Here is a 27,481-nt window from a genome sequence, read left to right as displayed (position 1 = left end):
GCATTGCAGCCAGCTGTAGGCAGTTGTAGACACTGTGCTGGATTACTGGAGGAGCAGCCTTGACAAGGTCTTGGTAAAAGCCATTTTGGGGAGACTTTGTGACTCTGTGTGCACCTAGTACAGGCCTGGTCAGTCTGGATTGCTTCCCAGTTTCAATGGAATTTTGAAACAAGGAGTCCTAAAAACTGACCCCCTGAGGTGAGCTTTCTCCTTTGTGGAGCGAAGCTGTGGGGGTTCTCTTGAGACTGATTATAGTGATAACAAGGCCTCAGCCACTTCTAATCCCTCAGCTGCTGTGGCTCTAACTTTGACACTGAAAGTTTCAGTCCCTTGGCTGTTGATTGCTTTAAATTTAGGTCGGAAAGTTTGCTCTTTTATTCCCAGTTGCAAGCATAGTAACTTTAGGTAAAGTTTAATGGGCTTTTTTGAAGGAGTGAAGGGAAAACAACAGGGTTGGGTGAGTGGGGTTACGACCATGGACAGGAGCCATGAGCACGGTGTGGTTATGCTGGGTCAGGGGTACACCATGCTCAGGAGCTGCAGAAGAATTCCTGCCCTGTTCCTTTTCTCAGGGTCTCTGCAGCCCCTCAGCCTTTTCATCCTCCCTACTTGGGCAGCTTTCCTGGGCATAGCAGTCTTCTTACTCCTCAGCTGCACTTAAGGCTGGGCCTCTACCCTCATGGCCTCTGCTCAGGGTCACCTCCTTAGATGAGAGTTTTCTGTCCATCTTATGTTAGAAAACAAAAATACCCACTTCTTTGTTTTCTTTAGTTTTGTTCATAGCACTGCCTGATATCTTATTCACATATTCATATTTGTTTGTCTTTTCTTCTAGAAGGAATACACCATGAAGACAGATATTTGAACCTATTCATTTCGCAAAAAAAAAAAAAAAATGTAATTTCTTTTCCTAAAAACCTTGTACAAAATGACCATCTTCTTTACCATTACCCACAAGCTTTAAAACTTTTGTTAATCTGCATGTAAAAACTAACATCTCATACTGTTTTGTATTTCCTCTATTACTAGTAAGGTTGAACTTTTGTTTGAAACAGGTCTTATGTAGTTCAGGCTGGCCTTGAACTCATTCTGTAGCCAAGGCTGGCCTTGAACTCACAGCAATCTTCCTGCCTCAGCCTCCTGACTACTGAATGTCTTTTCATAGCTTCTTTTCCATTTATTACTTTCTTCTTTGAATTACTTATTCCTGTGCTTTTTTTTTTTTTTTGTATTTAGTACAGGGTCTAAAGGGTCTCACTATGTAGATTATACTTGTAAAGATTCTATTTTCAGCCTCCCAAGCAGTGGGATTACAGACGTGCCACCCTGCCCAGTCTCAATCATCTACCCATCTCAGCATGCCCCAGGGGCAGTGCTGGCACAGCATGCCAGCGATCCAGCCCTGGCTGCTGCACTCTGCCTAAAGCAAGTGCTTTAATTCACTGAGCTGTCTGGCTGGCCCTCCTGTGCTCTTTTTTTGTGAATATAAATTTTGTATTTCTGCTAGATTGCTTTTCCTCCTCTCTTCTTATTCCCTGCTTCCCTCACTTTCTTCTTCCTTTTTTCTCCCTCTTCCTTTCTTTTATCCTTCTGTTTTTTTGGCAGTGGTAGGGCTGGTTTGGGGATGAGGACTTGCTGTGTTTGTTGCCCAAGCTGGTCTCGAACTCCTGGACTCCAGGGCTCCTCTCACCTTGGCCTCCCAGGTTCATGCCATTGTGCCAGGCCATCCAGACACTTCCATGTTCAGTTTTGCAGTTTTCTTTTTGGCACAGACCTACTTTTAAATCCTTTGAATAGTTTTGCTTCCTCTGAATGATGTTATCTTCCTATGACCAACCTCCAGCCATGAGATCGACATGACTGATCTATTTAACTTTCTAGGTAAAATTCTACCTCCTCTCCTGCTCTGGACTTCTGTAATGCATTACTTTCCAGACTTTAGGATTTTTTTTATATTAATTGAAAACACAGGGGAAAATATTCCTGAAATTGATAATGGTTGGAAACAAAAAATGACACATCCTCCCAGCCCCATCATAGTTGTTGCAGTTGGCTAAATTAGATAGAAATATTATAGGCAGTCAGACAGGGCCAGGCCCTCAAGGAGACAAGATGGAAGATGAAGTGACTTGCAGTTTTGGAAGAGACAGACACTTCTGTAGTGGGCCAGACCTCAAGACAAAAGAGTAAACAGATGCAGCCACATACCTCCCTAGGGATGGGCATCAGGGACTGATACTCTAAATAGGTATCCATCACCTTGAAAGAGCTAGAAAGAGTCACTAACCTGATCCCCAACAGGAAGAGACTCTGATCTGTATTCATGACCTCTTGCTACATGACTCACTTCCTCATTTGGTTCTGATTTAATCAATTTTACCCAAGCAATGGTGCTTGTAACCTTATTGATTGATCATAGTTTTGTCCCACCTCATGCCCACCTAAGCGAGTTCCCATGGTTTCCACCTTAGGCCTCCCTCACTACATGGCTTTGCTCTATAAAAAACCCTGGAAGAGAGATTCCCTGGCACCTTACTCAGGTCCCCCTTTGTCCTTCTCTGGACAGGAGCTTTCTTTCCCCCAAGAAATATATTTTGCTCTTAACCTGTTTGTTCCTAAAATTCATTCTTCAGTTTTAGAGAACATGAACTTATCCAGGTATCTTTCAGATTGGGAGCTTCATTCCCTCATATCAATAGGATATCACCATCTTTGCATAAAAACAATAGTTTAATCCTGAAATGATTAGAATGGATGTAATTTCAGAATTTCCTCCCAATCCAGCACATGAGAGGCTGAGGCAGGAGAGCCGCCAGGAGAAGAGCAAATCCAATTTGTGGTACATAGTAGGTTCAAAGCCAGATTGGACCACATAGTGAGACCCTGTCTCAAGAGTAAATAATTAAGTAAATAAAATGAAAATATTGCTGCCTGTAAGAGTTACCTTCAGTCACTAGCAAGTCAGGTTTCTTCTGACTATGTAATTTGTTCTCATATGTATCAACTAAAATGTAGGGTTGCTGAAGTATAACAAACTTTGTCAGGCTTCAGAACACACTCCAGGAAGGTGCACCAACCATTAGCAAGGCAAGACCTGCAGATTCCCAGCTCTTTTGGTAAGTCAGCCAAGGGGATGAAGTCTGCCTGGATGGGAGGAAAGTATTCTGTGCACCTGTGAGGAATTATTTCTGTAAGTGTTACGATGGCATTGCCTTTCCTCCTCAACCCCACTGAAGAGTAAGATTTATTAGGATGGCTGATAGGTTTTATTGATAGCAGCAATGGCTGCAGTGGTGCAGCAGAGAAGCAGAAATGGGGGCGGGAGCCTTTATTAACTCTGAAAACACAGGGAGGATCCAGGGCAGGGAGATGGGCAGATCCTCTGACCTGAGACAGGGAGGGTGAGACTTCATGGGCTTTTGCTGGGGTGGAGTTAGAGGGGCAAGTTCAGTGACACCCAAGGAGCTGATTGGAGGCTCCTTGTGTGGGTGGGGAAGGTAAAAGGAAGTTGCATCCAGGGCTGGAGTGGGGAAGGAGGAGGAAGTGGTCCCTGGGAAGATAAGCTGTTGCTTTGGGAATTCAGCCATGTTGGGTCAGGGCCATGATAATTTAGCAGTCTGTGCTCAGGCCGTAACCTATCAGTGGTGACAAAGACTTTTCTAGTATAATAATCCTGAACTAATGCAATGAAAAAAGTAAATATTAGCAAGAGACAATTTATCAATTTATCTTGAGAGAAATTTATCTTCACATATTTTTTTTCAGGATTGGGTTCAACTGACCCTCAAAATCTCAAGTGTCTTGCGAGTTTCTGCAAGATAAACCAGGATCATAAGGGAAGACAAAGTGGGAGGGAGCTGGGCATGGTGGTGCACACCTATAATCCCAGCAATTGGGAGGCAGAGGCAGGAGGATCCCCATGAGTTCAAGGCTAGCCTGGGCTATATAGTGAGTTTAAGGCCAGCCTGAACTGCATAGCAAGACCTGTCTCAAAACAAAACAACAAACAAAAAAAACAGAACTCAAAAAACTTGAGGGAGAACAGTAAAAGTGACCTTGATCACCCCATCCAAGGAGGACTCTGAATGAACTGAAAAGTCATATTGACACAAGGAGCAAAATGATGTTGGTGAATGACCTCCAAATAACATGGGGGGAAAATGATCTCCCAACCTGAACAGTACCTGGGACGAGTTCATATTCTCTAAAACCGAAGAATGAATTTTAGGAACAAATGGAGGTTATGAGCAGAATATATTTATTTAGGGAAAGAAAGCTCCTATGGGGCTGGTGAGATGGCTCAGTGGTCTAAAGCACCTACTTAGAACAAGCTTGGCAAAGCACAGGGACCACGGTTCAATCCCCCAGCACCACATGCCAGCCAGCACCGCCCCCTGGTGGGCTGAGCTGGCTACACACACACACACACACACACACACACACAAAAAAAAAAAATTTTGAAAAAAAAAAAAAAAAAAAAAAAAGAAAGCGCCTATCTGGGAAAGGAACAGGAGGGGGACCCCGAGTGGGTAGTCCCCAGAAAGCTGTCTTTTCCAGGGGCTTTTGTAGAGAAAAACCATGCAGTGAAGCAAGTCTAAGATGGTGGAAAAGACATGGGAACTAGCTTAGGTGGGCATGAGGTGGGACAAAACTATCATCAACCAATGAGATTACAAGAACCATTGCTCAGGTAAAATTGATCAAATCCAGTACCGAATGGGGAAGCGAATCATGTAGCAAGCAGGCATGAATACAGGACAGGGTCTCTTCCTGTTGGGGATTGGGTCAGTGACTCATTTGGGGTTTCAAGGTGATTGATACCTATTTATAAATGTGTTTTTTTTTAATTTATGTGTGTGTGTGTGTGTGTGTGTGTGGCCAGCTCAGCCCACCAGGGGGCAGGCTGACTGGCATGTGGTGCTGGGGGATTGAACCGTGGTCCCTGGGTTTTGCTAAGCTTGTTCTAAGTAGGTGCTTTAGACCACTGAGCCATCTCACCAGCCCCAATTGATACCTATTTAGAATATCAATCCCTGGTGCCCATTCCAAGGGAAGTAGGTGGCTATATTTGTTTACTCTTTTGTCTTGAGGTCTAGCCCACAGCAGGGAGTGTCTGTCTCTTCCAAAGTTGCAAAGTACCTTGTCACCCATATTATCTCCTTGAGGGCCTGGCCCTGTCTGACTGCCTATAATATTTCTAATTCAGCTGCCTACAACAACATGATGAGAAAAGTATTGTTTTGTACCTTTCATTGGGCATTCTGTTTGTTATCAGTTAATAGTTTTAGTTGCTCTCTGATCATGACACACCTGCTTAGACAGTGCTGTGACTGAGTGGAGAGAGGCAGTCATGGGGATGTCACCACCCTTTTGGCAATGAAACCAGATCTCAAATTGAGAGCACATTTCCTGATAGACGCTGAACAGTGTGCAGCACTTCCCAGGTCTTAAGTTGAGTCACTTCCCTTTGTATTTATTTGCAGAAGCTCTCCTTTTAAGTTACTAGGTGTTGTGGTTTAGGTTTCTTTCTTTCTTTCTTTTTTTTTTTTTTTTTGTTTAACTTTTTAAAAAAATGTATTTAGTACAGGGTCGACAGGGTCTCACTGTACAGATTGGACTTGTAGTGATCCTCCTGTTTTCTGCCTCCCACGTGCTGGGATTAAGGCATGGGCGCCACCATGCCCAATCTCAGTCGCCATTTCAGCATTCCCTGGGGGCAGGGCCAGCATGACACACCAGGGATCCAACCCCTGTTGCTGAGCCTGCCTAAGCAGGCACTTTAGTCCACTGAGCTATCTGGCCGGCCCCTTAACTTGATTTTATTTTGAAAAATAAAAGCGCGCTTCCCTGGCAAGCACAAGGGCCTGAGTTCAGTCCCCTGTTCCAAAAAAAAAAAAAAAAGTAAAAGCAAAAGCAAGAACAAAAATCAGAAACAAAGACAGAAACAGGGCAACATACAACAATACATATGTTACAGACTTTCAAACCAAGAATAGCTGATTAACAATGGTTAATATATTATCTATTTTTATCATCAAATCTGTTGCTCAGATTAAAAGATATAGTTATGTAAGATTGGACATATGGTTGCATATTACTACTTGTTTTCAAGAAACTTTAAATTTTTGTTCTTGTGTCTTTTTTGTACTTTTTAAAAAAAGATTTGTTTTAAAGAGAGTATAATAATAATTGATATGACATTAGAAATGGTACACATTTAGAAGACCACAATGACAGGTAATTCAAGCATAATTTTTGTATTATACATAGCTGTCCTCGATGTAGTTGCTTAGATCTTAGATCTCAGATATCAGCATAGAGTTAGTCAAGGTGAATATTCCACACATTTACTGCTATTTTCAAAAAACTGATGGAGAGTTTTAGTACAGTCACCTCAGCCACCCTGGATATATACTTTAAAAGGCCCTAAAAGTGATCACTGGGCACTGAAGGCCCTGTCAGGAGGTGGGCCTGACCCTGAAGGGCATATTCTCGTTCCGGCTCCTCCCTTTTCTCTGCTGCCTGGCTGCTCACTGCCATCCTGTTGCTGCTCTGAAGTCAGCTCAGCACAGGCTGAGGCATTGCGGATGAGCCTCTGTCTTCGAGCTGTGGGCGCTGTGCATTTTGTCACGCCGGTGAGGGAGTAAGACAGCAGGCCTTGGAGGAGACTGCTTACAGCTTGAATGCTCACTGTACCTCCTCGGAGTCCACCAGAAGTGGTGCCAAGTGGCTGGTATGTTCTGCATGATTTCTGTGTCCCAGCCACGGGAACGTTAGGAATGCCTGTTAGGTGGAACGGAGTGTATCTCTGTACTGGTGCAGTGGCCTCTGTCCAGCTTGTGGGCCAGTGACTGAGCACACAGCACCCCGTGTGACCTTCCTCAGCTATTGCACCTGCTCCTGGGGAGCGTGTTTGCATGGTGTTGGGCTTGGGGACATCTGATCAGCATGTGCTATGCCTTCCAGAGAGAAGTGATCCAGGGCATTCAGGACGGACCTTGGGGACAAGCCCCACTTCTCCCTAAGTTTCTGGTTGAGAGTTACACACAGCCTCTTAGATCAGTGCCTGCAGACCCTGGTCATCAGGATCTCCTATAAAATGCATTTAAATGTAGATTCAAACCAGAATTACTGAATACATTCCAGGAATTTATGTTTTAAATAAACATCTCTTGGCTGGGCGTAGTGGCACATGCCTGTAATCCCAGAACTCTGAGAGGCTGAGGCAAGAGAATGACAAGTGAGAGCTTTGCATTAGTGAATCATTGTGTCAAAAAAAGGAAAAAAACAAAACCAAAACCAAAACCAAGGGCTGGCAAGATAGCTCAGTGGACTAAGTGCCTGCTTAGGCAAGCATAGGGACTGGGGTTTGACCACATGCCATGCTGCTCCGCCCCTGGGCACACTGAGCTGGTGACCAAGTCCAGGCATGGTGGGCACATGCCTGTAATCCCAGAACTGGGGAGGTGAAAAATAGGATCACTACGAGTTTGAGCTGCATAGTGAGACCCTGTACCAAAACAAACACCCCCCACAAAAGGAAAAACAAAAACAAAAAACAAGCGGGGGGGCTAGTGATGTAGCTCAGTATGAAGGCCCTGGGTTCAATCTCTAATACCCAAATACAAAACAAAAACAAAATAAACAGAAAAGCATTCTAGGTTTTAAGCAAGCAGGTTGGTAACTCCTGCACTCCCTCATTTGGCCCATTATTCAGAAGAGTAGAAGTGTCCCTTTGACTTTCCTTCCCAAACATTTGCGCTTTTCTCCTCTGTGCCCATGAGCCCCTCACAAGGTCCAGACTACCAGCATCTGTAGCTGGGGTCACTGTACAGCCTCAAAGTTCTCCTTCAGGGAGGTACTGTCGCCCCTTCAGGTGCAGGCCAGAGCAGCCAGTAGCCGTTCAGTCTGCCTGATTGTCATGTTCCACCTACCTGACCATCGCTCAGTTCTCTCCATTGATTCCTCAGGATAAACACATTCCTCACATGGCCAGTGGGCAACCTAACCTGGACCCTACTGTCCGCTGCACACCTGTCCCTGCAATAGAAGCTGCTCTGCCTGCAGGGCTTTTGTGGTTGGTTACTGTTTTCTCCAGAGGTTCTCCTTTCTCCCCTTCACCAGCTCACCCTCAGGTGAGCTACCACTTCTGTGGCAGGGTGTCCTAGACTCTCCTGGGCAGCACCTTCCAGCTGCAATTTTTTTTTTTCTTTTTGTGGAACCGGGGATTGAACTCAGGCCCTTGCGCTTGTCCAGGAAGCGCTTAGTCTACTGAGCCATCTCCCGACCCCCCAGCTGCTAATTTTTGTTGATTTATTTTTTTGCAGGGGGTGGGGTGGGGTTTGAGGCAGGTCTATGTAGCCCAGGCTGGCCTCAGACTCATGGCAATCCTATTGCCTCAGCCTCCTGAGTGCTCAGATTAAAGGTATGCACCACCATATCTGGTTTACTCAACAATCTGTGTCTCTCGAAGTAGACTGGAATTTCCCATAAAGTCAAGGACCAGATTTTCTTATTTTTATAGCATGAGTGCTTGTCACATATTAAACTCTAATATTGCCCCCTCTCTCATATTTGGATCTTCAGAGAAGACAGAATTCTGGTGTGGATTAGAGCTCTGTAATTATCCTGGGAGGCATTCTGTCTATTCATTGTTGTCTGTGCATTTGCAGCATCTCTCATGCCAGCTAGAGCTGGAGCTCTGGACCTAAGTGAACCCAGCAGGCAGAGGGGGCATCAGTAGTGAGTTGAATGCATGGCAGATCTCACTTCAAATTGATCAAAACATTCATGAACTAAGTGCCAGAAATGCTCCTTGGCCTTATATAGTTCTTTTTGAGGGAGGAAAGAGGTTATTTAGTAAGTAATCCTAAGTTCTATAAAACTTTTATAAAAAGGGGCAGTAGGATGTGCTTTGGAGGCACAGCACATGGGGTTCAGGTCTAGTCTGGGGAGTTGGGGGAAGGCTTCTCTGCCTAAGGAAGATCTGAGCTGAGATCCAGAGGATGAGGAGTTACTCTGAGAACAGGCCTGCTGAACTTGGCGTATCTATGGAGCACGCAGTTCCCCTGTGACCCAGGGCTGACCAGCACCCATCCTCTGGGTCAACTCCTCTTGCATCACAGGAGGTTGGCCAGGATGGTCCATGCAGGTCTGGAGTGCATGTGGGGCACTAACTAGAAGAGAGAACGGCGTGTAATGAGGTTCTTGTCAGGGCTCACCTCTCTGACTTGGGCACCACATGACTTCTGTGAAGTCAGTGCCACCAAGCACTCTTGTGGAACAATATGAATATCACCAGCAGCAGGTTTTACTCATTTCTTTATTAATATAGAAAAGGAAAGGCAGCTGGACCAGTAGTACAAAGCACCAGGAGTTAATACTACTCTGGTAAAAGGGTTGGCTTTACAAAAGTGAAGGAGCAGGCAGGAGCTGCCCTGCTTCTGGGGCCAGGCCCAGCCTACTGCCCAGACCTCAGAGCAGCACCTGGCTTGAGTTCCAGAGAGAGGAAGACAGGTAGTTTGGAGGCTGAATGAGCTGGAGACCATGGCAGGGGAGAGATGGTAGGGATCAAAGATCTGGCAGTGAGAACCATCCTGTGGCTGATGAGGGACCGGCTGCGGGTGGGTCCAGGCTCTCTACTGGAGCAGAGGCTTTTGATGGGAAGGTAGAAAAATACTGCAGATACCAGTGAGCATGGTGAATCCAGACATGGCCCTGGGGCTCAAGGGCCCTCTCTCCCTCTCCACCAGGAACCATATTTCCTCTATTTATACTGTATATGGGGCTTTAGGGCCCAAGGCACAGAGGGAGACTCAAAGGCCTCCATTGGGTAGGAAGACGGGGTACAGAAAGAAATACTTGAGTGATCCCAGCTTAGGCAGCCAGGGCCAAGACCCAGGGTAGGGCAATAGGATTCCTGCGTAATGGGGCTAGGATATGGAGCAGGCATAGGCTTAGTGAGCAGGACCAGCCCCAAGGCAATGGTGCCTGGCCTGAACGTTAGCAAATCAAGTGCACAATGTACACTAGGTGTCAGCAGACCCTGAGCTTGATTGCACAGAGCTGTGTCACCCACGTCTGTTGTGGCTTGTGTCCTCATTTGCCAATGAGGGCTTTGGATGTGTCCTTTAAGGTCATGGGAAGGCCTATGCAGGTGAATGGAGCTCCAGGACCTGCCCTTGGTAGTTAAGTGGGAACTGATCTCAACTAGTCCCTGGATGGAGCTGGCATGGGATGGGAGTGAGGAGTGATGGAGAAGAAAGATATTCTTGCATAGAACCTACCCCACAAATACTAGAGAAAGGACACAGTGTGGCTCAGTACAATCCCTTCACAACCAGCATCTGGTACCACTTGGCATGGAGAGAATGGGGTGGCACTGCAACCCTTTATGTTCTTCCCATGGTGGGGAGCTCAAGGCCGCTGGTGGCTTCTGTCTCCAGCCCTCAGCATGGGATCAGGAGTGCTCCTTTTGACTGTGGTCCTATCTTGGGACAGCCCAAGACTCTGCCTGGCTGGCACATGTTAGTTAGTGAGGAAAGGACAGAGAGGGGTAACTAAGCAGACAGGGAGGTGAGAGCAACTCTCTGACTTTCTCCTCCTCTTCTGGTGAGAGCAGCTCAATCAACTGAGTCACAGATCTCTTCTACGACAGCGTTGAAGATGTGGGGCTGGTCGGCATAGACATGGTGTGATGCACCCTCAATCTCCTGCAGAGAGAGGACCCATGACATAGGATGGTGCTTTATTCCAGGCATTAGAAAGCTGTCCCACTATTCCTTCTTTCCTTAGACTTGCCTATCACTCACCAGCTCCTAATAGAAACAATGCTCCCATTTCCTTCTTGATTTTGTTACTTTCTTTTGGGAGCCAACGTGTCTCAGTATCCCATCTTACTTCCTCTTACATCATCCTCTATATCTGTCCTTCTGCATCAGCATCACCGCTGATATGCTCCTTTTATCAGTAACCCAGTGACTATAGGGGAGCTCAAGGTAGGGTGCTATAGGTAGCACCGGCCCACTTACATATACTTACTGGCATGTAACGAAGAGTAGTGTGATGTAATAAAGTAAAGGGAAAGCTGAGTGTGTGGAGAAGTCTTCATGGGGCCTCTCACACTCATAGCTCTGGCTTTGGGTAGAAACAACCAGGGGCAGGGCTGGAGTGGCAGCATATGCCTGACTACTGGACAAGAACCTGTCTTTCAGTTGAAATGGACTACACAGAAGTAGGAAGCCCTTAACCAACTCTCACAGAGCAAGCAAAATCTTTCAAGTCCACCACCGCATTTCAATCTGATCCTCCTTCTTTTCCCTGGATCTAATCACCTTCTCTACCCCAGGATGAGTCTGCTGACCAGACCGGGATTCCCCCCACGCATTTCTTGCTCAACTCCCGCTTGTTGGGTAGGCCAACATACCAAGTCTCGGACATAGGAATCTGGCCGCTGCATCTTCACCTTTTTCCCTGTGCTAGTGTCTATCCAGGTGTTGGCCCCATAGATCATAGTGATGGGCACCTCCTTTCGGATTAAGTGAATCCGCTCCAACATGGGGCGCCGGGCCCAGCCAAAGGACTCCATCATGGCTTTGAATGCCGTTTCACCACTGATAAAGCAAAACAAGGAATGGCCATTAACAGAAAAAACCCTGCAGCAGAATATGTCTACTTCTTGGTCTCTTTGGGGGCTAGGGCAGTATATTAGTTGTCTTTGGACTCTCCACTTCAAAGCCTAGTGGTTGGGGAGATAGCACAGCAGATTAAGTGCTTCCCTGGCAAGTGCAAGGTCCTGAGTTCAATCCCCGGTTCGGCCAAAAAAATGAAACAAAACAAAAACAAAAACAAAAACAAAAAAATCAAAGCCCAGCACTAGGCTCATCCAATATTGGTTAAGATTAGGAGGTGACTAAATCTCCAGAGGTCACAATTGGGAAAAACAGAACAACACAAAACATGGTACCAAGAGTGACCCAAGAACAGAATGTACTACTCTTCATTCAACAGATATTTATGTGTCACACCCTGTGCTGTGTGGGGGGACATATAAACTGGACAGATGAGGTCCCTGCCCTTCTGGAGCTCACACTTTAGGAAGGTGGGTATTAAACCATTTGATTAAACATTTAACTTGAAATTTCCTCAGACTATATCAGCGTGCTAGACAGCTATGAGAACATAGACTAGGGACTTGTTTGCTAGGGCAGCAAAGGGGGATTTGTTTGAGGTAAACCCTGAAAAACAAGTAAAAAGGGTCCTTCTGGGACTCTGGAATTAGGATGAGATGTATGAGGACTGAGTGTTTAGTGCTAAGGGAAGAGCAACCAATGCCAATTTACTTTATCACCTGGGCATTGCCTTTGGTGGAACTAATTTAGGCTAAGGTAAGAGCCAGCTTCCTGGGCTAGTTTGCAACTTTGTGGGAGGTAGGGAGGTTGGGGACACTGCTATTCTCTAGGCATGGCATGTTCAGTGTAGTTATATCCTGGGTCTTCTTAGTATCCCTGGGATGAATTCTGTCCAGACTATCAGAAATTTTCTGACGAATGTTCCTCAAGACACCAGAGTATACTGGATAGGTTATGGCCTTTGGCGTTACACATGAATTCCAATCCTGGAATTTTTTTTTTTAAGGAAGTCAGGTAACTGGAACAGACCTATTTTCTTCTCTGCAAGTTGGAGAGAGTTACAGCCACCCATTAGGTCATGATTAGGAGCATAAAAATATATACACAGCCACTAAAGTTAGGTGAAGAGATGTACATAAACCCTAAACATTTTTCTGAGCCAAATTTCACATTTTCCAAGGACTGATTATAGGATATCCTGAACTTGTTAGTTACCAATACAAAAACTCAGGGAATTACGAAATAGAATGATGGTTTTTTGGGGGTGGTAAAGTTGGTCATTTTTACGTCATCATTGCTTCTTCCTAGACACAAGTTGCAAGATGACTGTGGATTTGACTGGGAAGTTACTATACAGATGTTGGTCTCATATTAGGAAAGTTCCAGAGTTGGGCCTGTGAGACTAGCACTGAGCCTGTGGAGGCAGAGAAGAGCCAAGAGCTGGCAGCTCAGGGCACCTGATGTGACTTTGAACTGGGCTTCTACAGCACTGCTTAACAGCAGACCCCCATCTGTCCAGCTCATGGGAGATGCTGGCTAGGCAGCTGCCTAGAGCTCCCTGGGCATGTAGCTGATGCTAACAGGATTGCTGAAAGGGAAATTCCTGCCTGCCTTACAGCTTTGGACTAACAAGCGGTGATGCAGACAGGCCTAGAAAGAGGTGGGACAATGGCCCAGGCTCCTGAGATGCCTCCCAGCACCTCAGAGTGAGGCCTCTACAGAGGTGGTGCCACCAATGTGGCTTTATGCTATCAGGCACTTGCAGACACTGGTGTAGGGGATGATTACCTCCCTGACTCTATCCTGGTTGTCAGCATTGCTGTGACTGTAGGGTGGCAAGCTATGGGGCCTGCTATCTGAGTAGACAGGAACACCATAAGGTCCCGGGGACACCCCTATACCTCCAAAAGAAGTGAAGGAATTTCGGTCACAATGGTAAACTACTTCCAAGTATAGAAAATTAAATCAAATGCAAGTCTTTCACTAAACAATTCTGTCTATAGGGATGGTACTCTGTGCAGGTATTGTGTATGTGTGCAAGGGAACTCTGCCAGGTCATGTGACATCTCAAGACTGAAAATCATAGAGAAATCTGAGCACTGTAGGTCAGGGAGAGCAGATACCTCTCCTCTCTTTTGTCTTTCAAAAAATTATGGGTTTATATAATTTTTTTCAGTTAAAAAAAATCTTTTAGACTATTTCCCAGCGTCTTACCGTCAGGCCAACTGCCTAGCTTCAAGGAAAGGGAGGATCTTCCTCTAGAGACCTACAGCTTGTTTAAATTAATCTATTATCTTCTACATCCTTTTGTTCCCAACCCTGGGGATCTCTCTGGAAATGATCAAGCCTGCTGGTAGCTGAGTTCCCTAACTTCAGTACTTTGTGGGAAAAGAAACAAAGCACAGCATTTGCAGCTGGGGTTTTATCTCCACAGGGCCCATGGCAGGCTGTGCTGGGAGCCACCCTCACCTGGGGTTTTGTGCATTGCAGTGGTAGATATACTCAGAGATGGTATCATCTTCAAAGAAGTCTGCAAACTTGCGCTTGAAGTCTGGCCGGAATCGCTGCACCAGGCCAGGCCCTGGGAGAGGATGAAAACAGGGAGAAGCCAGGTTGGACAGTAGAAGGGATGAGATCCCTACTGTGTCTGTTTAAACAACTGTAAATGTTAAGGGTGTATTTGCTTTATGAATTTAACATTATAGTAGCACAACAGAATGCAAAGCTTCTACTGGGAAGCTCCAGATACATTCGGAGGAGAATTAGTGGGTTACCAAGGAATTCACAGAGATGGTCTAACATTCCTGAGGTACCAGGGTATTTTCAGCTCACTGAAGTCCCAAGGTCTTTATATACAAGAATCATAAGCTCTGTAAGAGTCTATGGTTGAGATACTTTTTTTTTTTTTTAAACCGTCTGAGTGAGGCCGGAAGATAGTTCAGTAGAATAAGTGCTTGCCGGGCAAGCACAGGGTCCTGAGTTCAATCCCCAGTACTGCAATAAAATAAAATAAAATAAAAATAAACAGTCTGAGCTATGATCTCTTTCTCCCTGGGACTCTTCTCACCTTTTAATCTTCTGAAGGTTGAACATGAAACTGGAGTACCTCCCAAAAACGCTCCCATTATCAGAGCCTGTGGAGAGGTGACCTTAACAACACTGGCACCTCAGGCTCAGGGCACTCTGTTAAAACTTGTTTCTTTCACCTTCGTGTCTAGTTGTCTCTCCAAAGCCTCATGAAGTCATGGGGTGGCTTCTGGAGTTTGTGACAGATTCCTGATTCAATGCTGGGATTATGGGTATGAGTGCCCTGGGGCAGACACTCTGCATTACAATACGAGGAGTGGAGAGAGGCCAGCCAGCTGCCTGAGCAGCTGCCACTCCCTTGGCTCTTGCTCTTGGCCACTGCCATGAAGGCTGGCTCTGTGCCACCACGTGCCATTCTGCCTTGGAGCCAGCTGAGTATGGACTAAAACCTCCATTAACTGTGAGCGAAATAAACCTTTCCTTCCTTCATTTTGGGTTTCAAGTATCTGTCCTAGCAACAAGAGAAGAGTAACTGAAACACAAATACAAGTAGTAGGGCAGCTAAAATTTACTGAGTATTGGTTCCACTGGTTGATGTCTCATCCTTCTCTCTTTTGGTCTTTTGTTTGTGTGGGGTAGTTAGGGAAGTGTGGTGAGATTGGCCATTAGCAATTAAACTTATAATAATGTTACTTTATAAGCATAAACCATCAGGGTCACCAATCATCCAAAAAGAAATCCACTCTTTACTTCTCCAGAGAGACAGCTCTCTAGAGGGAAGGGTATAGACAATGAGGGCAGAGGCTAGAGCTACTGATGCTATTCACTGTGTTTAACTCCCTACCCCCACTTCTTTTTACCCAAAGAATTTTCTGACAGCTCCTTGGTACTGGGAAGCACAGAGTGATTAAGATGTGGTCCTTGCCAGGAGCAAGGCATGGTTCAGAGGGATCACTGATCCCTTGTTATGGTTTGTATATATGTGTCCCCCAAAACCTCATGCAGTCATGGGTTGGCCTCTGGAGTTTGTGATTATTGCGGGTGTGGCTGCTGCACCTGCCCTGGGGCAGGTAATTTGCATTACAATGTGAGTAGGGGAAAGAGGCTAACTAGCTGCCAGAGCTTCTGCCCCTCCCTTTGCTCTCTTGTTCTTTGCTGCCACCATGAAAGGTTGCTCTCTGCCATATGCCAGTCTGCCTTGGAGCCAGCTGAGTATGGACTGAAACCTCCAGTAACTGAGCTAAATAAACCTTTTCTAGTTGGGGAGATGGCTCAGTGGAATAAGCGTTTCCCTGACAAGCGTAAGGGCCTGAGTTCATTACCCGGTTCCACAAAACAAAACAAAACACATAAACCTTTTCTTCCTTCATTTTGGGTGTTGGGTATTTGTCCCAGCAACAAAAGAAGAACAACTGAGACATCCCTCCCTGCTGCAGGTGCTGGTTGAGTCATGGTTGGGCTCCAATGTTGGTTACAGTACCTGCAGACTCACACATGTAGCAGAAAAAGATACACCTCAGGACCTCCTCCTCTCTCTGGGAGTATACCAAAGTGTGGGGCAGCTGTTTTGCTCATTTGTTCCTTGCATAAGCAAACTTTTTCCATGAAGATGAAGGGGAAGAAAAACAATCTGAAACCTCAAACAGTCTGGTCCAGATAAATGGCTTTAAGTAACAATGCAAGGTCTAGTCCCACTGTTGATAAGTGTGGATGATAAGAAAACAGAAACAGGGGGACTGGCTAAGTGGGATGGCCCTGGTTGAAGGCGTGAAGTTTCTGCAGGATACTCACCCCAGGGCCCGGCTACTCGAAGAACAGCCAGTGGATTGGAACGCCCCAGAATAGATGCCACGGCCTTGACCCAGGTTGGAGGTGTACGGATCTCACTAGGGTCTGTTGGTCGGAGCGGAAAGCCCCATGGGTCCACCAGGATAAGATGTTTAACTCTGTATGATGGAAGAAAAAGAACATATTTGATTTGCTTGGATGTACCATTGCCCTTAAACTTCTTAGAAGGGGCAGAACTATTGGAAATGAATAATGGAAAATACTCAGCAAGACAGGGAGGGAGTCAGGTCATGAGTGAGAGTGGTTTTCTTGTTACCTTTCAGGGTACTTGATAGAGTAAGAAGTGGCCAGGAATCCTCCCAAACTGTGCCCCAGAAGGATCATGGTGGGGATCCCCATGGTCTCCCGCCATGTCTCTATTGAGGTCACGAACTCATCCTCGGCACCCTCTGGGTCCCTTGGGAAGGTCGGCCTTGAGCTTCGCCCAAAGCCAAGTAGATCGAAGGTGTGCAGTGTGCGGCGGGCACTCAGCGAATCCATGTTGAGGATCCAGAGCCCCACGCCACCCCCAAAGCCATGCACCATCACGAGCGGAGTGCGGTCCTTCTGCTCAGGGCTCACAGTCACTGTCCAGATCTTGTTCTGGTTTGGCAGGGACACGTATCGGGCCAAGAACTTGTTCTGGAGACCTGGGGAGGAGAGGATGCCATGGCGAATCAACGCGACCTCTTCCTGATGGCAGAAACCACTCTGCCTGGATGCTGACTCTTCTTCAGGTCGTTCTCTCCATTTCTAAGCACCTCCCAACCTCCCTCAGCTCCTCCTTTCCTGAATCCTCTGGCCATAGACAAAAGCGCTTTATGACCTAGCTTTAGGAAAGCTGCTCTGAGCTCTCTTTTTGACTAGGTCTTGATCTTAGTTCCCGCCTGTCTTCAAGTAAGTCAGGTTTACAAAGATCTCCCTGCCCTTTATATTTTATTAAATTCCTCATCTTCTACCTTTGATGTATAAGTCCTGCATCTTCCTTCAGAATGAATACTGTTAAATCGGTTTAGTAAGGACTCTCTATCTTTGATACGTCATCTTAATTATTTTCTGTCCACTGACCTCCTCATTGTTTCTCAGTTTTTTGCTTTGATTTATTTATTTATTTTTTGATTTGTTTATTTTTTGAGACAAAGTCTTGCTATGCAATTCCTGCTGGCTTTGAGTTCACTATGCACCCCAGCTTGGCCTCAAACTCCTGAAGATCCTCCTGTCTCAGCTTCTGGAGAGCTGGGATTACAGTGGTGCACACCATGCCCAGCCTTGCTGAGGACAATTGTAAGTCCAATCTGTCCTTGTTAGATTCAGAATTAAGCCTGATTTCTCCTCCCTCTATCAATAGTCTTAGTCTTCTTAACTCATTTTATTACTCAGAATATTTTTGCACTAAATGCCCTGAAGAGTTCAAGTCCAAGTCCAATGTATATGCCACGTGGTCTGTAGGTGGCAGAGGGGCATCTTAGTCCTTGAGGCTGTGTGCCCAGCCCCCTCTAAGCCCAGGCCAGCAGAGATACCACTGATTCCACAGAGCTATTACGTCCACTGCTCATGAAGCTGTGTGTGCTTCGAACTGGACAGGTAGGCAGAACTGCGCTCCAACCCGGTAGAGAGGGTGATGGAGTGTGCTGAGGTAGGATAGTGTTTGCTCTGCGGGTGTGGTGGCAGTGACTCAGTGCAGCAGCCCAGGGGAACCACTCTGGATTCTTTGAGCCAGTGGCTATTGCTATTCATGGGACACTTGCCCCAGTGTAACACTGCCTCTGATGGGACTGGCTGGGACAGGTGATGGCCATAGCTGAATGGAACACAGGAAAGAGCAATGTTAGAATGCAGGATTCTGGCCCTCAGGTAGGAAGGTGGCAAAATAAGAGGTGCTTGTGTGTTCAGGGAACAAGGGGGTGAAGGAAGAAGTGGGTGCTGCAGAGGAGGCCAGGGGGCCAGCTACATAGGCTTATGTGTATTAACACATAACCCTGCAGTGAGGGTCTGGATAAAGGCGTTGGATGTGGCAGCAACGGGGAGAAGCTGAGAAACCGTGATGAAGGAACTCCAGTGTGAACCCCTCTAATCATCAACGTCTCTTCCTCCCACCCCAGCTCAGGAATCAGTGGGCTCGGTGTAACCAGCTCTGGGCAGATCCCACATCTGTCTCTGAAGGGTGGACAAACTTACACTGGAGGATCCGGGCTTCCACATTCTTCAGCTGAGACATGGAAGTGGGGCGCCACGTGGGCAGCCAGCCGCTCAGCCAGCCTTGAGGCCTGGAGCAAGGAGACACAGATTCTTAGAGGCAACATTGGGAAGGAAACATGGATGCCTTTCAGCCTTGCTGAGAGGCAGCAGAGTTATCAGAGTACAGGGTGCTGCCCAGCTCGGGAGGGAGCGCTCCCACCCTGGCAGTCAGCAATGCCATCACTGCCTGATAGACTGTTCTGCTTCCCTGATAAATGGCTGCTAACAACATCCTGCCCTTGTTTGCGTAAATACTCAAAACACCACTCGTACAGCACTCACAAAGCTCTTTCACACTTACTATCACTTTTCAGCCTCACAAACTCCCTTTTGTTACTGGTTATCTTATTTGTGTTTAAGGAGATTAGAAATAGAGAGAAAGCAACTTTTAACTAACAGTTCACTTATCCTTGCCTTCCCCAGGACTAGCTGTTCCTTCAGGGTAGGACAGAAAGATTCCCAGGCCACTTGTGCCCCTGGCCCTCTTCCATGCCTCTAGAAGTACGAAGCATTACGTCAGTGCTCAGTCATGTTCTCAGGTAATCTTCAGGCCAGGCCCTACATGAGGACGTGAGGCAGGCAAGAGGCTGGGGGAGGAAGACCTAGGTTCAAGTCCTGCTACCATTCATCAATAGGACAAAGGTTACCTCTGGCCTTGTTTTCCAGATGGTACAGTGAGTAGAAAGCTGGCCTACGCCCTCATCACCTGTACAACACTGTAAAACAGACAAGCTGACTCATCCTGCTTTCTCTTTCAAATCCAGTACATTTAAATCATTGCAGGTTAGACTGGAAGCACCATCTTTGGAAATAAAAAACAAAACCAAAAAACAACTCCAGGATCTGAATTATAGTACTGTACTATCATTGGCTGTGGCCTATTAATGTATCTTTGTGTGTAGATCTGTAAGAAGTTTGCCAGATGCCTACCACAAATTAGATGCTCAACAGTTTTTATTCTTCCTTTCCCATTGTACATGCTATTTCTCTTTTCTTGAACTCTGCCAGTAGGAGTTCAGGACAGACACCAACAGCTACAGGAAGGACCTGTGAACATCAGCACCATCAGATAATGGTTCTGTGAGGGAACCATTACCCAACCATCCAGTACTCACAGGTATCTTAATGGATTTTTTAAAAAATGTATTTAGTACAAGGTCTATAGGGTTTCACTACATAGATCGGACTCGTAGTGATTGTCCCATTTTCAGCCTCCCAAGTGCTGGGATCACAGGCATATGCTACCACGCCCAGTTTTAATTGCCATCTCAGTGCGCCCTGGGTGTGGGGCCAGCATGATTCGTGGAGCCAGGGATGGAACCCTGGTCTCTGTCATCCCTGTCACAGGCATTTTTTTTTTTTTTTTTTTTGATTGGGGATGTCTATCTATTTGATGAAATCTATTTTTTTTTTTTTTTTCAGAATTGGGGATTGAACTCAGGCCCTTGTTTATTCTACTAAGCTATCTCCCCTGGCCCCTCTGTCACAGGCATCTTGATGAAGCTTTTTTATTTTCTTCTTCTTCTTCTTCTTCTTCTTCTTCTTCTTCTTCTTCTTCTTCTTCTTCTTCTTCTTCCTCTTCCTCTTCCTCTTCCTCTTCTTCTTCATCATCATCATTATTTTGGTACCAGGGATCAAACTTGGGACCTCGTGCTTGCCAGGCAGGTACTTATGCTGCTGAGCTATCTCCCCAGTCCCTCACAGGCATCTTGATGAATCATTTGGGCCACAGAATTTTTTTTTTTTTTTTTTGTACCTGCAATCTAACTCAGGACCTTGAGCTTACTGGGCAGGCTCTTACACATCACACATTGGAGCTATCTCCTCTCCTCCGCCTTGGGCCATAGAATTTTAATTAGGATGTTTCTTTGGAAATCATCTAGTCCAGCCTCTTTTACAGGTGAGCAAACTGACTGCAACACCACAAGCAAGATCATTCTACAAGTTAGGAAAAGGAACAGAACTAGAGGCCAGATCTCAGATCCAGGTTTCTCAGTTTCTGCTCGTTGGTCCAGCCTCAGCTTTTCAAGACCATACATGAATGAACATTCAGGGCACTGGTTGCTCTGCTTTCTCAAGGGAGGGTGTGATTTAAAGTCAGAAGGGCAGAGTTCTAATCAAAGTGCTGCCACTTACCAGAAAGTCTTTCTTGTCATTTAAAGGGAGATAAAAATATCTACTTCATAGGAATTTTATTTTGTGGTCCTGGGGGATAAACCCATGGCCTTTGCTCTGACCTATACCTCCAGCTCTTTTTTAAAGTTTTATTTTGGGACAGGATCTTGCTGAGGTACCCAGGTGAGGCTCAAACTTGTGATCTTCCTGCTTCAGCCTTTGAGTGCTGAGTTTGCAGGTGCACAACCACACACCGTAGGCCTGTGGTAAGCATTAGTTAATATAGCTAAAGCACAGAGAACAATGCCTAGCACAAGATGAAAGCCCAGTAAAATTTTCTCGCAGATACATCAGAGGCTATTTCCACTGCTTTCCAAATAGAAACTCTCAAAGGATGTTTGTAGTTTGAAAGACAATCTTGGGCTGGGGAGATGGCTCAGTGGAATAAGGGCTTCCCTGGCAAGTGCAAGGGCCTGAGTTCAATCCACAGTTCCGCCAAAAAAAAAAAAAAAAAAAAAAAAAAAAAAAAAGAAAAAATCTTGTGCTGGGAGTAGTACTTTAATGGATTTAGCCAGATGAGAGCTGTCAGACTTAATCTAATCCTAGGGAGACCCTATACAAACTTTTAATATTTTACTGAAATTCCTTGTTGACTTGAAGCATGGAGACCAGGACCATAGAATTTTGTATGGCAAGACACAAACTTTTCACATCAGGGGATGGTGACAGGTTAGGTCATAACCTCTAGGCCCCACAAGTACCCAAGGCAGAGAGCTCTGTCCCTTGGAACTGCAACACGAGTGGCTCAGCAGCCTTAATTTGCCTTTCTTCCTCACCAAAATATTACAGGTAAAATGCAGGAAATGGCTCCTGATACCTTGTATCTACTCAACACTACTGGAGAGTAAAGTGCAGATGTAGGCAGCTGAGTTAAGGAACAGAGAAGCAACCTAGCCATGAACCTAGCCTGGCTGGGGTGTTCTCCCTATGGATGGGAGTAAAGGAAAAAGTGGGGAGACCATCCTTTCCTGGGCTTCTGTGATCTCGGGCAAATCTTCCAGTCTAACAGCCAGAGTTTCTTTACTTATAAGTCAGAGCTGAACGACCTGTATCTCTTCAAGCTCTAATAGTCTGTTTCCATAAGTCTTTGTAAACATTGTTAATTTTCTCTTGGAAAACCATTCTAGCAACACTCCTGGGCAGGCCCTTTAAGCCTAAGGAAGCTATTATCATTGTCCAGTTAATTCGTTTTCCTGGACTATCAATTCTACAGATCCAAAAGGTCCAGGAAGGCCTTGTACCGGTGAAACCCAAGGCATGGCCTGGAGCTGAGTCATTCTTCTGGAAACAACTTTTCATTGCGATCCTCCTGTAATTTGCTGGTCACACCACCTACAGGTGGCATCCCAAATCTGATGCCCTTGGTCAAAAAAATAAACAAAAACAAAACAAAACAAAACACTAAATCTAACAAATCTAATCGCGAAACCAATGGGTTAAGGATGTAGCGTCTATCAAAAGCATTATCAATTAGGGATGCAAGCGGCAACGCGTGTCTCAGTAGGCAAGTGCTTAAGAAACTTGTAAGCCCATCACTCCACACAGATCATGCCTAGCGGAGACCTCTCCCCTCTTTCCGAGCCTTCCCGGTCGGCTGGAAACAGCAGTTTTCACAGGGATCACAGCGGTCTGTCCCGGGGCGTCGGGATGAGCACGCCCGCTGCTACCCCGCACGCGTGTGCCACGACCTTGCATTTGGGGGGAATCTCGAGCGTTAGCACTCAATGAGGGGCAATCGCGAAGACTTAAGTGGAAAGTCAGGATCACTGAGCTACAGGCAAAGCTCATCCACCATCGCTCCCCAGGCGCTGCCAACCGCCTCTCTTGGGCGAAAGCAAAGCAGGCAAACGCAAGTCCCGGTCCTCCCGGTATAGCCGACCTGAGTGAGGAAAGGTTGGGAAGGTGTCTAACACTGTTCCTCAGCCACCGACAGTCCCAGGATCATGGCCCAGAGAGAGACAGAGAAAGAGAAAGACGGGATTAACTCACTGCTGCTCCAGATCATCAGCCATAGTAAACAAGCCCTGCTGGGTCGAGCTGAGCCTGCCCATTCCTCCGCCTGACGCCAGCACCAGCTGACCCAGAGTGTCTCGGGTAACAAAGGGGGCGTGGCCGGCTCGGAGGCGGGGCTCCCGGGCGGGGGGCGGGGCCCGTGCCGGCGCTGGGGCTCTAAGCTAGGATGAGGGTGGTCGGGGGAGTGGGAACGGCGAGAGGGGTCTCACGAGAGAGGACAGCGGTCGGGCACAGATGTGGGGGACAGTGAGGGAGGTCAAAACCCAAGACCTTCACAAGAGCACCTTTAGCCCTCTCATAACGGAAAAGCAACAACACCCCCCTCACCCCATGCTCAAGCTCTCCGCGGGCCTCCCTTATAGCTGCTTTCCTTTGTAAGCTAAAGTTAATAGATCCCCTCCTGCTAGAACTATACACACCAGAAAGAACCCTCACTATCTAAACAGGCTTCTGGGGAGAAAATGTGTGGGGTTTTTTTCTATCTTCAAGACAGAATGCATGATGGACAAACGTGGAAACACAGTCATTATGGATAGAAAGTAATTCCACAAACCCTTTTTCCTGTGCCTATACATTATCATTAAACATTCCAAAGGCGGGTGGAGCTGATAAACTAGTAGTAGCCCAGCTCTCGCCAGGATACTGTTATTTGGTTTCAAAGGAGTGCCATTGCCTTTTGAATGAACTATGAACTAGGTACGACTCCTAAACTAAATATAGTACTATATTTAGTGAAATAGTTCTATATTTGCTCTGTCCAATGATAGCTATGTGTGGTTACTTTACTTTTAAAGTAATCAAATTGTCCTTGGTCACTCTAGCTGTATTTCAAGTGCTCAGCAGCCCCATGTGTTCAGTTGCTGTTTTATTAGAGAGCACAGAGACAGTGTCATCCTTACAGAGATTCTACAGGGTAGGGCAGTGTTGCCCAGGCACAGATGATTTCATCTTCCTGTGGTAGGGAGTACAAATACTGCCCTCTGAAAGGACAATATGATCAATTTTCTTTTGGGTGGTGGTGAGGATTTTTATGAGGGAAGGAGATGAAACAAAGGTGATTGTAAATGGTTGTTCTCCTTTATCCGGGTCTGAAAGGATGAAGGAATGTGGGTTTACTGAAGATACCTGGTGCTTGACTGGGACTTGCATCAGAAACTTGATACTTCCAGGATTTGATTTTGTACTGCTTGTACTCTGACTCCTTTAAAACTTTCCATTTGAAAATAATAATCTGCTTTATTTATTTATTTATTTATTAGAAAACAAGAAGGGAATTTTGGTCAAACTGAGGCTGATGTTGAAAAGGTGGACTGTTAACATAACATGCCTTTGTCTGCTCAAGTTTTGGAGGATCTGTCTTTCTTTCCTCCTTTTTGAGACAAGGTCTTGCTATGTAGTTCAGGCTAGTCTTGACTCCTGGCAATCCTCCTACCTCAGCCCCACAAGGGCTGGAATTACAGGCATGTGGCATTGCATCTAGCTTGGATATGTGTTTCTTTTAATACGTAATGTAATTTCTCATGGGGAAATATGATTAAAATAATGGCTTTGCCCTTAGGGGAAGAGCTCTCATACCTTTCCACTGTTTTATGATGTTGAGTGTTTTAATAACGAAACTGCTAAGGTTTGAGCTAGAAGAAACAAAGACAGAAAGGTGACCAAGAGACTTTTTTTTTTTTTGTCTTTCATTACCTTAAAACTGTGGATCTGATTCCTTCTCAGCTCTGCATATAGGCATGCTAATCATTCGGAGGGTGTATTATAAAATTTATCAGTGCTAAATGTAGTCTGTCTCATTTTCCCTCAAGATTGAGAGCATCCAGATTAAGAGTAATTGTCAAGATACTCAGGAGCCAGTTTTGCCAGTTCCAAACCCCTTCAATCAATGCCTAGAAGTCTTTAAACAGTCAAGGGTTCTAGAAAAGCAGAGCCTTGTAGACAATCCCTGATAAAAAAGATCACCCCCCCCCAAGCAAGAACAACTACCGCATTACAGATACTGAGATAGCTCCCCTCTCCTGAACAACGAAAATCATCTTGGATATGATAATCTCATGGGAACCAAACTGACCCTCAAGTCACAAGGAATTTCCTAGAGCCATGGACATCCAAACTGAGATATGGATAAACCACACCTTGGTCTATTCCAGCTAAACCTTAAAAGCTGATCTTATGCTTTTGTGAGTAGGCCCACCTGAACCCCTGAGTATGATTAAGCTCCAGGGAAGCTGGAGGCTCTTGTATTCTCCCTTACTTTCTAACCCTGTCTAATTAATCTGCATTATGCCTGGCACTGAAGCATCAGGAAATTATTTTTGTGTGCATGATGTGAGTCAAGAACCATCTGGGTAGGCTGAGTTGAGGACCCTTTCTCCTCTTTAGGGTTATCTCCTTGGATCCCTCCAGGGACAAGTCTACTCTGACTTTTGTTTCAATTTATAAACTTGATTTGCACTCTTATGAACCATCTGATTTGCAGTCCTTTTAGTGCTACCTTTTTCATGGCTAAAATATTAGGAACCTAATTGTTCTGAGAAGTACAGAAAGCAGCTAATAGTTAATTACCATAACTCATGATGATCAATGACCAAACATGTATCAAATATTTACTATGTGCCAATCATTGTGCAAAGTGCTTAATACTATCTCATTTAATCCTCAGAGCATTCCAATAATTCAGGTACTATTTTCACTTTATAGAAAAAGAAAATAAAACTGTCAGGCTAATAACTTTTTTGATTAAGCAACCAGTAGACAATATAATCAAGGTTCAAAAACAACACAGGTTTGTCTGACTGTAGAGCTTGCATTCTTATCCACATGAATTTTTACATTTATTAAAGATCTGAAGGGCTGGCCAGAAAGCTCAGCAGACTAAAGCACTTGCATAGCAGAGTGCAGGGCTGGGGTTCAATCCTGGAGTGTCGTGCTGGCCTTGCCTCTGGGGCACACCAAAATGGAGACAAACGGCGTGGTGGCATTTCAAGTTCTTGGGAGGCTGAACACAGGCGGATCACTAGGAGTCTGATCTGTGTAGTGAGACCCTGTACTAAATACAAAAAATAAAAATAAAAAAAGTTCTGAAATATACTAGTTAAAACCAACACTAGCATTAGCAATTCTCCACTGACATCAGTTAAGTAGAATCATAAACTGAATACAGAACAAGATCTTCTTGTTGTTTTAAGTAGCCCAGAAAAGGTTTAGTTCATTATATTGCTAAAACTTTGCAGATTTTAGAAAGGTATGCATTCAAAGTTAGTTTGATGTTTAAAAAATGTTTTTTAATCTTTTCTGTTCTCCTCCTGTGGGAATTACTGTGGAGATGTAAATCATGATAGTTGACAAAGATCAAAGGCAGCAAAACATAGGGGGAAACTGCTGGAGGAGCCTGACTGATGGAATAGAAACCTTGAGGAATTCACTCCTGAATGATTAAAAAGCATCAGCAAAGCTTGTGGAATTTGAAGGTGAAGACTAGTGAGGAAACTACTTGCCCACTTGCTCATGAGACAGGGAGAAAGGTTCAGTTGTTGGAGACATTGATGTCTCTTGCCATCTTGTCAAATAGGACGCCTTTTTTCTTTTCAACATGAGAGGGCTTAGGCTGAATTTACATTCAGTAGTACAAACCTCGGGGGTTTGTGTGAATATGACTATCTCTTCAAATAAACTGTAAAACTAAGGGCATGGATAATTTCCTTCCAAAACCTAAGCAAGGCTTTGCTCATTACTGAATATCAGTACATTTGTTCATGCTGATTAAGTTTCTACTAAATGCAACTTAAAAAGCGAAAATGCTGGAGTGTTGTTCCGTTTTAGAATTTTGCTCATGTATGATAATGTATTGTTTACAATTGAAAAAAAAAAGAGTTATGTGAGGAAAGACTTCCAGTTGACAGCGAGAGGCACTAATTTTAAATTAGACTGATGTGAAATTATGAACGAAAGGAAAGCCAGAAGGCACAATTTTTGAAAAAGTTAAAATATTAATTAAACACGTTTGTTAAAATAGAAAACTTCAAACCTATGAAGGTGTGCTATGGAAATGTATCAACTTCTCATGATGAATGTAGTCACGTACTGCAAACATGTAAATAAAAATTAAAAAGAATTTGAAGTCTCAAATCTTCATTTCAAAATCCTCTACAAAATGAGATGGAACTAGACATGGTTTTGTGGGCCTTTCATCATTGATATCTCAGAGGAAGAGTAAACCGGGTTCAAGACGCCCGTTTCATGGCAGAGAGCTAATCAATCATATCTACACTCTGTGCAGGAGGAGCGACCTTTTTTTCTCCAGTTACCCTTTTCTTTGGGGAGGCCACTGTATCAGATTCACGTTGGGCAACCTCAATAAATGTCTGCAGAATTAATGAATAAATACCTGTGGGCTTGTTGTACCGCAGGGCCAGATTCTAGGTTCCCGTTCACCTTTAGAAGGTTACCCCCCCCATCCCCACCCCGGTCCTTCCCCGCCCCCATAATCAACTAAACTGGCGCCGGCGCAGTGATTAGTCGGACGGTTCTTAGTGCATAGGAACTTGGCTTGCTCTAAGGATCTGTAATAC

The 27,481-nt window shown here is 45.3% G+C and overlaps 1 protein-coding gene across 3 annotated transcripts; it reads right to left on the bottom strand.

Annotated features, from left to right (window-relative positions):
- Nucleotides 1–9,304: 9,304 nt before the first annotated feature.
- Abhd4 (abhydrolase domain containing 4) lies at nt 9,305–27,359 on the bottom strand. 3 transcript variants are annotated; one of them, XM_023706955.1, is made up of 7 exons: nt 27,298–27,359; nt 18,663–18,751; nt 16,762–17,134; nt 16,449–16,603; nt 14,100–14,211; nt 11,426–11,612; nt 9,305–10,712 (listed from the first exon to the last, which is right to left on the bottom strand). In XM_023706955.1, exons 2-7 carry the CDS (start codon nt 18,700–18,702, stop codon nt 10,623–10,625), a joined length of 957 nt encoding a protein of 318 aa, XP_023562723.1. In that variant the 5' UTR covers nt 18,703–18,751; nt 27,298–27,359; the 3' UTR covers nt 9,305–10,622. The 3 variants fall into 3 exon arrangements, with proteins under 3 accessions (XP_023562723.1, XP_004646699.1, XP_023562722.1); XM_004646642.2 differs by lacking the exon at nt 27,298–27,359 and adding an exon at nt 22,887–22,975; XM_023706954.1 differs by lacking the exon at nt 27,298–27,359 and adding an exon at nt 22,777–22,880.
- Nucleotides 27,360–27,481: the final 122 nt, after the last annotated feature.

The sequence above is a fragment of the Octodon degus genome, unplaced genomic scaffold (genome assembly GCF_000260255.1).
Source record: "Octodon degus isolate 3935 unplaced genomic scaffold, OctDeg1.0 scaffold00276, whole genome shotgun sequence".
In the NCBI taxonomy this organism is placed as follows: domain Eukaryota; kingdom Metazoa; phylum Chordata; class Mammalia; order Rodentia; family Octodontidae; genus Octodon; species Octodon degus.
Note: the sequence above shows the minus strand (reverse complement) of the source record. Positions and strands in the feature narration are given on the sequence as shown.

Excerpts from the sequence above, each read along its gene's own strand:
- Abhd4 (XM_004646642.2), bottom strand. The coding sequence starts at position 22,948 with ATGGGCAGGCTCAGCTCGACCCAGCAGGGCTTGTTTACTATGGCTGAT. Across the intron at positions 16,604-16,761 it reads TCTATCAAGTACCCTGAAAG|AGTTAAACATCTTATCCTGG; the intron begins GTAACAAGAAAA and ends TCCATCATACAG. Across the intron at positions 10,713-11,425 it reads ATTCCTATGTCCGAGACTTG|GAGATTGAGGGTGCATCACA; the intron begins GTATGTTGGCCT and ends CTCTCTCTGCAG.